Below are 16,054 nucleotides of genomic sequence, written 5' to 3' on the forward strand. Positions count from 1 at the left end.
ATTACCCTTCTATCGCTACTTCTGCTGCTGCTGCCGCTGCCGCTACTCTTTTAGATTTCAGTCGGTCGGTCTGTTCTTTAGCCGGTGTATTTTGTATTGTCTGGTGCGTATTTTGTTATATTTCTATAGCAGTGTCTTCTAATTATCGCGCGGTATCTTAGACCTTACTTATAGGCTTTACTACCTAACTTAGGCGCTTTGGTGTTAAAAAAGGGGCGTCCTGCTCCACTACGATCTCGGTCCCCATTAGATCCACTATAACAGTAGCCTCACTAACCTCCACACACACTTCTCAGTCGGACTAATAGCAGTAATCTTCTGATTCCCTTGGGGGCGGTTAAAAATGCAGTGAAGCTTTGTGTGGGTGGGTGCAAGCTTTCCGAAAGCGTAGAATGCGATAGGAATGGAATAAAAGTGGGAAGTCAGAAGCACAAGTGCGTGCATGGATAAAAAGGAGGTAAACAGCAGGTTGTTTTTATCGAACCTGCTTGCTGTATTGATACGCACGGACAGAAAGTGTAGAATCTAGGGGTGATTTTTCGGAAGAACATCGGTTAAAATCAAGGGTAGTCTAGATTGGCACGGACGAAAAGTGAACAATGCGACGCGTTTTAGTTTAGCATTGGTACAGTAGGGCCTAGTAACTAACTATTATCTTGTATACCCTCCCTGACCTAGCTTATTTAATTTTAGCTGGCTTTTATTGCTCTATCTGCCTGTTTACTATCCTGACTCTTCTTACTCTCCTAAGTGCCCTCTATTACCTATAAGCTAGTATTAAAGCTAGACTTGTTCTATATATTAGCCTAAATATCTTCCCAGAATGGCAGAATAAGCTATAAATAGTATATTAGTAAAGTACTAACCTCTTATAATAAGAAGTACTAAATAATCTTAAGCCTCCTAGTTATTATAAAACCTTTATATGCTCCTATAATAATTATAATAAGTCCCTAGTTATATAGAATATTCTATATGCCTTTATTACTTATATTGCAATGCTAAATAATAAGAAGTTCCTATACTTTTAGTAGAAATCTACTACTTATATATATAAAAACTGCTAGCAGCTCTAATACTTTCTTTATCTTAAGACTGTATTAATATGCTAGCCTAGAGTTTAACTTTATACTGCTATTATTTATTAATTTAACTTACTTAGTTCTTAAGCTATTATTTTATAAAATCTTTTTAATAACCTATCCTCTACTAGTACCCTTATTATATTAGAATAATTTATTAATAAATAAATGCCTAACTATTTTATTAGCTGCATTATCTAAAAGCTTATCTTATAGGATTTTAAGTAATTTAAGTTTAGCCAGAAACTGCTTAGAGAACTCTATAAATAATAATAAGTCCTTATAAAATATAATCTCTAACTATTAGACAGCTAATCTCATTATAGCCTGTATATTAAGAACGCTAAGTTAAGTACCCTTATAGATAAGAGCCTCTTTGCTATTATCCTAGCTTACTAAGCTATATACTGCTATATTATTTTATATAGCTATACTAAAATTTTAAAGCTAGATAATAAACTGCATTAGTATTATTTCCTAGCCCTTGCCCCTGCCTACTATAAACGCTAAGTTATCTTAGATATTAGTATAAAATGGCTTAGGCTATTTTCCTCTGCTTCCTCTTAACTTTATCCCTATTATATCTTTTACTTAATAGCTTTAGCTTATTAGTCTATAGCATATTTAATAATATAGAGATAAGAGATAGCTATAATAGCAGAAAGCTTTAGTATAAAACCTATATACCCCTCCTACATACCATCTGCCTACATACTAAGAACAGTTAAGAAACTAATAAAAATACTATTATATTTTATATCCTTAGTAAAATAGTTAAGAATAGAGATATATAGCTTAAGAACAGCAGTTTCTAGTAATTCAAGAAGTTTAATAATCTTAGGCACTTCTAAATTACTTTTATTTTCTTTCTAAATATTAGTTAAGTTATTTATATATTTTATTATAACATTATAAGCACTCTATTACTATATATTAAGCTTAAATAGTAATCTATTTAATATATCCTTAAAAGATATATATTAGATAATATAAGCAAGTAGCTGCTTAACTATAAGTATATACCTCCTTTATATTTTAGGCTTAAAGCAGAAATAGAATAGCTTTATCCTCTCTTTTAGCAATTCTTTATAATTAACCTTAAATAAAGCATTTTAAGATATAATACCTAATATAATAACAGCCTTAGTATTATTAACTAGCTAATTAAATATAATATATATAAACTATAATTAAGTATTATCTAACTTATTTAGATTATTTAAATTTACTTTATACTTTATAGTAATTAAGCCCCTTAAAAAGTCCTTTTTCTTACTAAAATCCTTTAAGTAAATAGCAGAACTAAGCTAATAAAGCTATAGGTTTAGCGCAATAAAGTTATTCTCCTTATTAATATACTCTACTTTTTAACTTTAAATATCTTTACCTTTACTCTAAAATGCATTAATAGCTCTCTAAAGTACGGCTTATAACTCATTATCTTAGGCCCTTAATTATTTAAGATTTAGTCCTCTTATTACCTTAAATAACTTGCTTCCTGGCTTACTAAAGAATAATTATTAATAACAGACTCCTGTTCTCTATAGACTATTATTCCTTTCTTTATCTATTATAGCAGCTAGGTAATATCTACCTTTAAGTTCTATATCCTAATTATACTTAACCTTAAGATGTTTTTAAATCTGCCTTAACTCTATACCTATATATAGGCAATCTAACTAAGATAATATGCTTTACTCTAAGATAAACTTATATTAAATACCTCCTATACCTAGCAGACCTAAAGCTGCAATTAGCAGTATATTATTAGGCCTAGGTAATAGATTAATATAGGCCTCTAGCTAACCCTTAAAGATATTATACTTAGATACTTACTCTTACATAAGCCTAATCTCCTAAATATTAAGACTATGCAGAGCACTATAAAGATATAGCTTTACTTATTTCTATATAACTATAATCTGGTATATATAGCAGTAGAGAAGCTAGAGTTCTAACTTATATATAAAGTACTTTATTATAAATAAATTTAATAAGATTAAAGTTTTAACTTAACCTTTATATATTATAAGCTATTATATAGTATTAATACCTTCCTTAAACCTCTTTATTTTATATTGGCAGTTTAAGCTAAATATAACCTAAATATAATAAAATATATAGCTATAGCTATTACTAAACTTTATAAGTTAAGAATGCGCTTTAGTTAGCCATAGCAGACTAATCTATATTTATAAACCCTATTGCCTAATAACTATATAAAAAAATAACCTTAAAGTAAATTTACTATATAGCTACTAATATTGCAAATTTATATACTAATATTAATATTAATTAATTTATAAGTATTTCTTTTATATTCTTACCTATTTTAAACTTACTATAATTATTATAATGCCTAAAATGCTAATTATTAATACCTGCTTATTTTAATTATTATAATACCTATGTCTTACTAGCGCTATGAAATTTCCTATATAAATTTAATTATTAGCAGGCTGTTAATATAAATAATAATCTTAGGGTTATTAATATAATATTATTAAGCTACTATAATATCCTTATTAGCATATTATTAAGTTACTAATAATAATATTTTACCTTATAATTAAAGCTCTATTTAAGCCGGCCTAATAATAGTTATTTACAGGCTACTTCCTTATCTTCTTACTTTTTAGCCTACCTGCCCATTACTGCCCTTACCTATAGCCACTAGGCTATATTATAAATACTAACTAAGTCCTAGAAGCTAAAATGCTATACCTAGCCTAGCCTCTTAACCTATAGTAAATTACAGTTAATATCTTCTTCTAAGTCACCCTTTTATAGTTATATTATATCTTCTTCCTTTAATTAAGCCAGACTTATAGTAATAACCTTATTTATAGTACTTTAATTTCTAGTATTAGCTTTATTAGCTATATCTAATAGGCCATTCTTATTACTATTATTTTAAATAATTTAGTAATATATATGCCTTCCTCTTATCTATATTTATAGCTATACCTTAGTTTATAGTTTCTCTATTATATTATACCCTGCCTCTCTCTAATAATAAATAATATTATTATATATAATAGTAAGATATTAGTATATATAATAGCTATATCTACCTAAAATAATAAGCTCTTTAATTACTAGGCCGTTATCTTCTAGTATTATAATACGCTTTAGGTTAGCTAGTTTTAGTTTACTATAGTAGTTTATAATATCCTTAAGTACTTATCCCTGAAGCTAATACTGCTATCGAAAATGTAACTTAATATTACTGCTAGGCTAAACGGCTACTTAATATAGCTAGCAGATAAGTATTTAATAATCCTAATTAAGCTATATAATATCCTCTATTATTATTTAATATTGCCTTTTTAATCTTAATTATAGAAAGTAAAAAGAAAAGCAGTCTTATTCTTTTTCTTTATTAATTATAGTCCCCTTTCCTTTATATTATACTAACCCCAAGCTTATACTAGCTAACCCTAAGTGTAGGGTTAGGGTTATTTTAAGCCAATTAGTAACTTGGCCTAAGCCTAACTAATTTAAGTTTAAAATCTAAGTAAGATAACCTAACTTATTAGATAATTACTATTTAATTATCTCTTAATAGTTTTTAGGGTTTTTTCTAATAATAATAAGGGCTATAATATATTTAATATATTCCTTATAAAGTTTTTAGCTATTTTTTATATTTGTTTTAAGTACTTTAAAAATCTTAATAAGATTAATTACCTTTTTCTTTAAAGCTTTAATTTTATTTTTAGTTATATTAAAATTATTTTTTACATTTTCTAGGAGGTTATTATACTACTAGCTAAGTTATTTAAGCTTATATTTAAGTTTTATAATTTCCCCTTTATAAGTACTTAGGTAAGCAGAGGTAATATCTTCTTTATTTTCTTTATTAACTTTTATAAAAATATCCTCTAAGTTATAAGGCATTTTTTACTATAAGTACTACTAAGTATATCTTAAGTTAAAAAACTAACTTAAAATAATAAGTACTATTATATTAGTATTACTTAGTATTATATAATATAATTTAAATAAGAGCTATTAATATATAATAATTATAATTTTTAAGAGATAAACTAATTTATTTTAAGTTTATATTAGTAAATAATATAAGATATAATACTAAGTAATATAAAGTATTATATCTCTTAATAATTAAGTAATATATATTAAGCTTATTAATATAAAGAAGTCTTATTAATAGCTAGTAAGCTAAGTCTATAAAAGTGCTAATAAATATAATTTATATATTAAAAGTAATTTATAAGGATTACTAAGGCAGTTAAATTATAGTAATCCTAGATTATAATAGTTCCTAGAGTATTATAATCCTATTTATAAGGTAATCTATTTCTAATTAGCTTATAATTATTAAGGGGCTAATGCCTTATATAAGATTTTATAGGGTATATGTAATATAACTGCTAGGGTTATAATAATTTAATCTTAGCCTTCCTTCTTATTACTAGGCCTTTATTTATAATATTCTATTATATATTAGGATAATAATTAGAATGCAGGTTATATTTAACTTATTAGACTAATAAATTAGTTTTTACTTAGCTAATAGAATTACCCTTACATTATACTTTTTTATATTCCCTGCTAAATATATTAAATAATACCCTTATAATATAATATAAATCTAATTAGATTTAAATATATTAAATCCCCTAATTATATTAATTAATCTTCTTTTAATATATTATAACTTAAATTAATAACTTTTACTATAAATTAATATTTTTATATTATTTCTTATCTTAAATAACTACTTATCTCTCTGTAATTTAATATATTAAAATATATAATTTATATAGCCTAGCTAATTATATAATATAATCTTAATCTTAATAATTATATTAAAAAAAATTACTAAACTTTAAACTTATTATAATACTATAATATAAGTTAGTATTAATTTATACTTTAGAAAAATATATACCTAAATATTACCTTTTAATATATATTACTTTAGGCTATTTTACTTAGTAGGTTTCTTTATATATTACCCCCCTTATTTTTAATTAATATTACCTCCTATAGTTTAATAATGCTATTTTATTTTATATATATTTTTTAAATATATAGCCCCTTATATAAATGTGAAATAGTTAGTAGGAGTGCTAATAGTAAGGGAAGCAAGGGAGGTAATTAATTATATAAATATAGATAGGCAGGTAGAGGGCACATTATCAACAAGTAGAGGTTAAGGAGGGTTAGCACAACCAAAGGGAAAGGCGCCGTGGAGGATGCGGAAAGACAGGACATAATGCAAGAATATATTAAATAATTATTATAATATCTAAAGAAGAGTTTAGCAATTAATTTTAATTAATTTCACGGTTTATTATGCTTTTCTGGTAATTTCAATTAAGGAGGGTTAGAATTATTAGTGCACATACTTATTATATATATTAAGTAAAGTTAAATAAGGATTTTGGTTGCTGTGTAAGGTAAGTGGGGCGGTTAGCTAAGCCCCTGATCCGTAAATAGGTAGTCTGACTTATATAGGATTAGAAGAACCAGGCTCTGTCATAGGATTAAGCGTCATGACGTGATGAATCAGTTCTACCCCCGGTCAAAAATCAAGTCTACCCCCTGTAATGCGGGGTAAAATAAATAAATTCTACTATAATTGATTTTGGTATGTCGGACTAGGCTAACCTCGAAAAAAAATATGGGCTGACCCCTAATATATTAGTGCTACACTAAACTCCCATACAAATAAAACGTGGGTTGCACCTATCCACGTTTACATAACTGATAGGGCTAATCGGACTTTCTAAATAGTCCAGATAGTCCGAATTGTCCGGTCAGTTATTTGTCAGCTATTCATTTGTCAGCTGTTCGTAAATAGGCAATATGTCATTATCAGAAGGTCAAGAGTCACATTGTCATTACCGTAAGGATATGCAAAATTAAGATATAATCGTGCTACTCGGTGCATACCCAAACCTTGACAACCGTACAAGCTCGTCTTTTCTCACAACGACCTATACTTATCTCGACAATTCCATCAAAATGGCACCTGTCTCTTTGGCCCCGACTGTCAGCCATCAACAGCTGGACTCGCGCATCACTTTTGCTGAGCAGCTCGCTCAATCCCCACCTGTCGGCCCTGTCGTTCTCATGAATATCATATCTATCCCCGATGGCGCCGACTACGACCACTTTCTCGATACATGGCGAAAGAGCGGCGATGTTCTCAAGAAGCAACCAGGCTACATCTCTACCCAATTGCATCGATCCCTCGACGGGCACTTTCTCGTGAATTACGCCGTATGGGAGACCAACGAAGATTTGAGGAAAGGACTGGAGTTGGACGAATTTAAGAAAGTTCTGGAGGCTCTCCCCTCTGGTACAGTTTTCAAGCCTACCGTTATGCGCAAGATTGCTGTGCCTGGTAACTGTGTCGCGTAGACGCTACCTGGCTTGAACAACGCGAATAACCAAAGTCACGTCTACATCATTATATCGAACTAAAGAATACATTTCTCAATTTTGGCCTAGACGTTCCTGTGAAATTGTGATGAACAACCAATATTTCAAACTTGCGGAAGCTTGCTGTCTGAGCAGCGTGACCTATTCCCGAGACGTTACAACAGCCTTCTCGCCTTGACGACAGGATAGCAAACGACTCAATCTGTAGGAAGTAATCTTTCATCGTATTGTAGTCCAGTGACAGCACAATGCCAGCCAGCCAGTTTTCTTAGTTGTCCGATGATAACGGTAGAGTAGCCAAGAGAGATTCTGTCTATCTATAATCATATGAGATTGTCACAATTTTTCTACGCCCTCTCATCTTCCATTCGCTCTGGATCCAGTATTGCTCCGCATCCAGAAGCCCACCGTCGTTAATCCAAAGCAATTCATAACGCCTACGGTTAGTGAATAGCGGAAGCTCGTAGCACATGACTAAAGGCTAGCTCAACGCATTGTAAACTAAACCAAAAGATCAGGCTGCAACTTAATCCCACGTTTGCTTTACCTTGACTGAATTATAGTTATTAAACCTGCCTGTCCAAGGATAAAAAGTAGCTCTGTACTAATAAGATCTTTTAAGGCAGTCCTAGCCGCCCAGCATCTGATGCCATATGCCTAGGGTTTTCACCAAGCGCCTAATATCTTGCCACAAGATTCCCAAGAGTCCTTGTTCGTTCTATGAAAAATATGGCTCTCGCGACCCATCACTGGTCACGACAAACAAAAGATAGTTTAATGGCAAACAGCATTAATGAGACAGGGATTATATGCTTTTGTTTTGGGATAGTGAGTCTGTGAAACTTCGTCTGAACTGATTATGTACTGTTTACTAATCTCTTTATAGGCCCGACAAGATACTGTAACACCCAGGTACCCGTTTTTTCAACAAATTTCATAACCCTTGCTTCTCTGTCAAACTCCCTTGCTTGCCCCTGCTCCATGCCTCAAACTGAGCTTTTCTTCCCTCGCTTTCGTCCCGGCTTCTCGCCCAATCCCGTTCTATTCTGGAGTCAAGCAAAATACTAGAGTGGCATAGCCCCCCCTTCGGGCTGTTGCTCTAGTTTAGGGTTCCATCCCCCCTCATAGTCATCCTCATCGTCGTTTCACTCTCTCTTCCTCTCTTTCTGTCTGTCTCTCCCTTTTTGTGTGTGTTTCTCTCTCTGTCTCTCCTTGTAGCTTTGTTTTCCCTCCCTTTCTCTCTTTCATCATCTTTTCACTTACTGTCTTTCCTTTCTGCGGCTCTCACGCTTTAAACGCCGTATTCTTCGAATTGCAAACTCACAAGGTGACTGACTCATCCATCTTCATGAATATCGACAGGGGCTAGGTGGCCAGCGAGACCCTATGTGAATTCCTGCTTGTCGTATCGTCCACCTTCATTCAGTGCCGGGCTAGGCGACTGGCCCATTAGTCTCCCTCTCTGCGACTGGCATCGCGAATCTTTCTGGTCGACATGTTAGGCCTCCGGGCTGGGGCTTGGTTCAACTTCATTTTTGGAAGGCAGTATGCTGGCATACCACGAGAAATCGACGCCGCCCATTCGGTCTCACTTGTCGAGAGAAACCCGGTAGTTATTACTGAAACCGTGATGGACACTCACACCGTTGCTGTCCCCAAGACAACAACTGTTGAGGTTACATATCATGTTCCACTCAACACTTCCACGAGCGCCACGAGCGCCACGATACCTTTTGCTTCGACAGCGATATCGAACTCTACGTCCGCGATCAATCCATCGCTACTCCTAAGCGACGGCCAGCAATTTCCTACCAGCGCGGCTGAAGAGGATATTTTGCCGGAGACGAGCGACGCAAACGAGACGACAGCGCCTACGGAAACAGCTGCCCAGCCGACGACTCAAGAGGCTCCTCTGGAAACACCGGACGAGGCTCGGCTGGAGGATGGACGGAATACGGAGGACGCACAGTATCCTACGTCCGAAGTTCTCCTATTTGACAGCGCATCACTGACTTGGACTGGTCCGGCTGGTATTTCGTCGACAACACGCCAGACTAGATCGGGAGCCACGACTGCCGCTTCTGCTCCCGAGTCTACTCAAGCTTCCGATGGCATCGTTCCCGATGACAATGAGACGGGCATCACTGATCCTCGACCATCTTTGACAACGTCAACCCTACCTGGCGGTCTTATCACCACCGTCGGGCTTGATGCCACTGCTGGGTCCGACAAGGCTTCGGAGACTGACGATGGTGCTGGCATTATCAGCCAGGAATCCAACGAAACCAAATCGACACCAGTCATTGTGGGAAGCATTATCGGCTCCTTTATGGGACTGTCAATGCTAGTGTTTCTTTTGTGGTTCGTGAAGAGACGCTCTTCACGGAAACGCAGAAGCACACTCCTGACTCCCCTTGGCCTGCCTCTGCCACCGAGCGGACCTAGCAGCAGTGACGGTGAGACATATGAGACTAATAACCACTCACTAGGTCCGACTCCTCGTTCCACTAAGGTGGCGGCTGCTGTGACCGTTAATGCTAATAAGTTCGGTCGAGCGCTCCGACTATCAACCAGCGGCTCACCCCATGTCAACATGAACCGAGGAAACTCGCAGTTCCTCGAATCTACTCCACCCCATAGCCGTCCATCTATGGGACAGTACCACAACCGGGCGAGCTCGTCGCCCGAGGTGGTGCAGGGATGGTGGTCACGACTCATTCCAGAATCGAGCGCCGAGCAGCCTTCCACCCAGGACATGGCGGAAAAGGGGCGGGAGACGACACGATCGTCCAGCCCAAACCCCCTTTCTGATGCTAATGCGATACCCATGCCCCGAGGCATCCCCTATTCAGATGGCAACAACATGTCTCAAGGCTCGCTCGTTCCTCCTCCTTTGGCTCCCGGTCGACAACAGCGGCCTCCACGACCGCCGCGATCCGACGACCCGTTCGCTGACTCGGACTCGATTACATCACAAGGTGCTGTCCGGCTCACTCCCACGACCTATGTGGCTGATGTTCAGGAATCTCGGGGCCCGTCCATGTATCGCAACCTCACTCCCCAGGCGCCTGGAAAAGCGGACCTTGCGCCGCCCATGAAACAAGCATGGCGCGACAGCATCCACTCCAACCCCTTTGATCTGGAGCTCGATGGTCGACATGTTCCTAGCGCGAGCAACATTTATTCCGTGTCGCGCTACACCGCCGCCAGTTCCTTCCACAGCATGCCAAAGCGCACGACAACACACTCCCGCAGTGAGAGCTTCAATACACGAGCGGGGTCAGCATGACTGAGGAATGGCCTCCGGTGCCAAACAGAGTTACCCGATATAGCACAGCAGCCGGGGGATATCCTCCCCTGAGGCACTCTCGCTCCGAGAGTGACGGAGTCCTTGGGCGCCAGACCGTGGGCCAAGCTCTCTAAGCCCCGACACCGGGGGGAAGAGGTTTCGATTCATTTTTGTCTCGACGGGTGTATCAGCATGGACGGTTCTTGGAGGGATTCACTCGCTCGGGAAAACTTTTTAGATGGATAACTACCAAAAATTGAGGGTTGATGTTTGGCTGTCAGCGTTTGTGCTTACGATACCACAGAACTACGCTTTCTTTTCTTTCTCGTATAGAAAAGACGCACATTGAGATGTTACTTAGGATGTGACGAGGTCAAGTAGAATATGTGTGTTGCTATGCTCCGCCGAGATTTAGTCATAGATCACTATTAATGCAGAGATGTTGTTCGCAGGCTGGTCATCAATTCAATTCCATTAATTTCGCCTTTGCGCGGCGTTGTGTTGATAGCTTACTCAGCATTTGGCCCGTGGAGTTGAACCACCGCATCTCCAAATGGAATTGATGGTGTTGAATTGAAGAGGTTGAACCGCATACCCGCGCCGAGATCCCCAACGCTTACTCCCCAGCGTCTTAGCCATCTTCCTCTGCCCCCCATATAATGCTGTTCCCAACCGCTCCTGACACGTCAATCAACGTGTCCACCGCGTCGATTAGGCCATTCCGCACCCACGACATTAGTGTCTGTGTTATCCCTATCGTGCTGGCTTCCAGTCGTGTCCGCTGCGGTGAGACCATTTGCCCAGCAACACTAAACAAACGCTCGCACTCTGCGGACATGGGCGGCGCCGACAGCAAGTCGAGAGCCATCCACCGACTACTCATTGTACGAGCCGATAGGCAGAAAGTTTCGATCTCCTATACAGCATGTCAGTCACAGTCGCTACCGCAAGGGAAGTCAGGTTCAATTCCGGTCGTTACTGTAACGATCTAGGTCCCTAGGTCGTTAAGTCAGGTTTGGTGAGTTTGGTGGAACTTCTCGTAATTGCTGGGTTAAGCTCGGACTCTATTTTGTTGGCCCAAGCTGCAGAGCTTCATCTGCAGCTTCTGCCACTTTTGCTATGTTCTTTTTTCTTTCCGTAAGTTTGAGATCCTTAGTCAGTCGACTGTTCTGCCGCTCAGAACCCAGTTCGCTACAGTTACCATTATACAACACGATAAAAACAAACCATGTCTTCAGTTCGGTAAAATTCACGAGTAATGTGACGGGCGCAGGGGCCAGAACTACCGAATTAACACATGCTGAACGCTAATGTTGCAACCTAGACCAATTTGGTTTGGTTGAGTAGTTAGACTTAGCCTAATCCGGCTCGCTGTCCGAGTGTCCGACTGTTTGACTCGCTGTTTGACTCGCTGTCCGACTCGCTGTCCGACTCGCTGTCCGGCTCGTTGTCCGGCTCGTTGTCCGACTGTCCGACTGTTTGACTCGCTGTCCGGCTCGCTGTCTGTAAAGTCTCATATTTATTAGTAGGCTGCACAAGGTTTTGTTTGACTTTCAACTCGGGTCAACTACCCCTGGGTATTATTCGCAGGCGATTTGAGTCAAATCCTTCACCAAAATGGGGTTGCGGGGTCAACATATTGCGCCCTCGTAACCAATGCTCTCATCGACTGTAGTAGAGTCCAGAGAAGCCAGCGTGCTGGCACAGCTTAGGACAGGCATGGCCAGACTGAACGGGTACCTCTTCCGGATCAGAGTAGCAGCGTCACAGCAATGCGCATGCGGACTAGCAAGCAAGTTCTACCTTATTGTCAAAATTACCAGATTATTTAGGAAATAACATGGAATTCCTGTAATCTTAAGGATGAACTTGGAGTATTGGCGAGGAGAACGGACATGCGGAGTGAGGTTAACGCTCGCCTTGGTTGATCAAGCAAAGAACGCCTTATCTACTGAGCTTCAACCCCTGTCAACGATTTCTTCCTTTTCTCTTTTCAGCAGCGTGCTCCATGCAGCCTCGTTCATTCAGACCCAGCTGAAGCAGGTGAGACTGACCATGAAAGTACGGATGGGATACAGGATGCTATTAACGAGGTACGACAGCAGACGAGTGAGTTCGTACTGAAGAAGAATGCCAATAATATCTACTGCAAAGCGCCAGTACGGCTACACATATAAAAGGAGCAAAATCTGAATTCAGGCCAATGAGGAATAATTGATATGATATGACTCAAAAACAAGCATCACTTACATATGTCCTGTTACTATGACGGTTGCTAAAGGGGCCCTCCTCGTTACATAGACATAAATCGGCTAACTTTGTGAGACATCTTTCTTCTCAGGTGAGGCTGGATGTACCATTATACCCACTAAGCGAAGACAATTCCTCTTCGCACTGCAACCGGCCACTTTTACTATTATGATGACTGTTCTACCGTAGGTGCCTAGATATCAGGTTTATTGCGTATGTACTGGTGTTACTCGCAAGAAATGCAACTAATTGTCTGTAAGGCAGCAATTATGTTTGGAATGGTTTAAGACAAGCATGTTCAAAAAGCATGAATACTTTTGTACAGCCGTTTTTGGGGGCGATGATGGTCGGTGCTAGCTTGCTTATGGTGATCTTTGAAGGACACCCCGTATAGATAGCCTGCCTTTCATCTTCCTTCAATGTTTCTAATTTGTATCTCTCGTCGGCTCTTTCAATTATGGTCCATAATTAGGGAGTTTCGGAGTACATCGTTGGATGGTGCAGTGGCTTAATTGCAGCCTTTTTATTCTTCCAAGATGTCAAGCAAGCCATTAGACGGCTTTGGTTGTAGGCACTAGTCATTGCATCTAGTCCAGATTTGCGGTCTACCATCTTCAATATGGACCATCTTGTAACACCAGACTTTGAAGCCCCATAGTGAGTGCTGTTGATAAGTATGTTTCTTGATGTGATTCTTATTGGCAACACAAGATAGGACACTTCTAGGGTTATATCTAGCAAGACAAGAAGGACTCGGGTAGTTTCTCATTGTTGCAGTTCCCTTCGGCCCTCGTCTCCTTTAATCGCAAATACGCACTTCACGCCTACCATTTCGACATAACTCTTGAGCAGATTGTGATACTAAACGGATGTTACGAGAGATCTATAGCCTATATATGTAACCTTTGGCGACTACCTCAGGTTCATTGATGGAAATGAGCTCTAGAAGCCTTGAAGAAGAACTTCTCACTTGGCAGGTACGAGATAAGGCGCGAAACGCGCGCAGTTAAAATATCGATTTGCATAAAGGCTTTCAGGAGGTAGTATTGTTTTATGCTATAAAGGCAAGTCTAGCTATAAAGGTTATAATAGAGGAAAAGGCTAATTAATAAGAAGGTATATTATCCACTCTTAATTAAAAAGCCCGCTAGAAGCTCAACAACCCCATCACTTTTTCAGTAAAAGAGGATATATAGGGGTGTGAGCCAATGAAAGTCCGCGAATTTCCACTTTCACCGAAAGTGAGCCGGATAAAAGGGGTGTAGAGATCAAGACATGCCCTTTGAAGATGAGCTGATGCACCAACGGGCTGATTTCTTACCAAAAGCCTGGTACTACAAAAGCCAAAAGGAATATTCGGACGATATTAAACGAATTAAAGAATTGTTCCATCTTCATATTCGTGAGGATCCATCGCTCGACGGCCTTGGAGTTCATGAGATCCGCGAAATATGCCTTCATGATAGACCCGAGGAGCAAGAAGCTATGGCAGGGCGTCGGTTCAATTTCGTTCTTCTTGCCGATACAGCAGTATTTCAAGCTATGGAAAGGGGCGAGTTTGTAGTTAAGGCAGTCTCGTATGATTGGGAGGAAGGCTGGAATAATTGGGGCTGGATGAGAATACCAACAAGCTATCTGCTTGAGCTTTGGCACTCGCTTATGGGGAAGGACGATAATTACCATGCGGTGCTATTTTTCGACGGCCCAGAAGAGGATCTAGAGGAGTACATATGGCCTGGCGGCTGGGACACAGAACCGACAAGTAAATGTTCCGAAATACGAAGATGCATTCATTACAGTAACCAACAGTAGCTAGAAAACCTTATAGACACTAGAATACATTTACTAATGCTAATTTCTACACAAGTAATGAATTTTACTTACCTAAAACACATAAATAATTACTAAATATCTTATTCGCAAGACATGAAAAAAAAAGGAAGTTAATTGGGTATTTTCAGTGTGTTGGCTTGATATATCTCGCTCAGATATCATAAGCTTTCAGCATCAATCTTATTCTCAAGACAATCTAACCAGCGACGTTGCCACAGAAAGTATTGCCATGATCATTTCCTTTTAGATTCGACCAAGCAAGGGATCGTACATACATCACACAAGAGCTGTAAAGTGGTCTTTCTTTTATCAATTAATAGTCAAACTTTAACCAAGTCATCTCAGTTGGTATGAACTTCAGAGTGAATGTCTAAGCAAGGCACGGACCAGTCTCCAGTCCAGATGTCGGTCTCTAAATCGCTCTCTGGCCCATCGCACTTCATCCAGTAATACTTGTTGGTAGATTGCAAGTCGGCAAGCAGAAGTGCTTCCCAAAGTTCAAGCAAACGGCCTGTTTCCAGCCGTACCCAACCCCAGCGACCGTCTTGTATCTGTCCACCCCAGTCGTAGCCAACTGCCTTTACAACAAATTCGTTTCGTGCGATGCCATCCAGTACCGCCTTGTCAGCAACCAGTGCGAAACAGAACTTGGCCCCTGCCATCTTCTGCTTTGCCTCATGATGTTGTTTCCAACAAACCTCTCGTATGCCATTGATGTCGAGACCCTCAAGATGAGAAGGATCCTGATGCGGAAATAGACGAAACAAGCTCTTGAATATGTCTAGTGAGGCTAAATAATTGGCCCTCATTTTCCAATACCCGCGGCGCCCATTTGCGTGCCTCTTCCAGAGGTCTTCAGCCTCTTCACTCTCGTAATACCCAATAGATAGCGGGGTTTGTTGCCTCAATGCCTGGAGAAGAACATTCCAGTGATGGTCTGATTCGGGACCATAATATGTGCGATAAATCGCAAACCCCCAGTTTTTGTAGTATTGGAAATTCTCGGGCTTAGATGGGTTAAGTCTTGGCATCTCAGGATGGCGGTCAGCTTTTCGGGGAGGATTCCATAATAGATCCAGAATTTCTGACAGTTCTGCCATTTTCAGACTTTGCTGGTACTATGGTGATGTTCTGGCAGGATTGAAAAGGAAGAGAGGCTGACACGTTGCAAATAAAGACCAGG

The 16,054-nt window shown here is 38.7% G+C and overlaps 4 protein-coding genes across 4 annotated transcripts; 3 read left to right on the forward strand and 1 right to left on the reverse strand.

Annotated features, from left to right (window-relative positions):
• Positions 1–6,928: 6,928 nt before the first annotated feature.
• BKA55DRAFT_583639 (antibiotic biosynthesis monooxygenase) lies at positions 6,929–7,564 on the forward strand. The gene has a single exon (XM_046194233.1). It carries the CDS (start codon positions 7,080–7,082, stop codon positions 7,476–7,478), a length of 399 nt encoding a protein of 132 aa, XP_046042663.1. The 5' UTR covers positions 6,929–7,079; the 3' UTR covers positions 7,479–7,564.
• A 1,430-nt stretch (positions 7,565–8,994) lies between these two features.
• On the forward strand, positions 8,995–10,788 carry BKA55DRAFT_545528 (uncharacterized protein; the record flags this gene model as incomplete). Its single annotated transcript, XM_046190827.1, has 1 exon — positions 8,995–10,788. The coding sequence occupies one exon, from the start codon at positions 8,995–8,997 to the stop codon at positions 10,786–10,788; it is 1,794 nt and encodes a 597-aa protein (XP_046042664.1).
• Positions 10,789–14,334: 3,546 nt separating this feature from the next.
• On the forward strand, positions 14,335–14,850 carry BKA55DRAFT_526890 (uncharacterized protein; the record flags this gene model as incomplete). Its single annotated transcript, XM_046188883.1, has 1 exon — positions 14,335–14,850. The coding sequence occupies one exon, from the start codon at positions 14,335–14,337 to the stop codon at positions 14,848–14,850; it is 516 nt and encodes a 171-aa protein (XP_046042665.1).
• Positions 14,851–15,167: 317 nt separating this feature from the next.
• On the reverse strand, positions 15,168–16,019 carry BKA55DRAFT_583645 (uncharacterized protein). The gene has a single exon (XM_046194234.1). It carries the CDS (start codon positions 15,969–15,971, stop codon positions 15,213–15,215), a length of 759 nt encoding a protein of 252 aa, XP_046042666.1. The 5' UTR covers positions 15,972–16,019; the 3' UTR covers positions 15,168–15,212.
• Positions 16,020–16,054: the final 35 nt, after the last annotated feature.

The sequence above is a fragment of the Fusarium redolens genome (genome assembly GCF_020744475.1).
Source record: "Fusarium redolens strain MPI-CAGE-AT-0023 chromosome Unknown BKA55scaffold_24, whole genome shotgun sequence".
Classification (NCBI taxonomy): domain Eukaryota; kingdom Fungi; phylum Ascomycota; class Sordariomycetes; order Hypocreales; family Nectriaceae; genus Fusarium; species Fusarium redolens.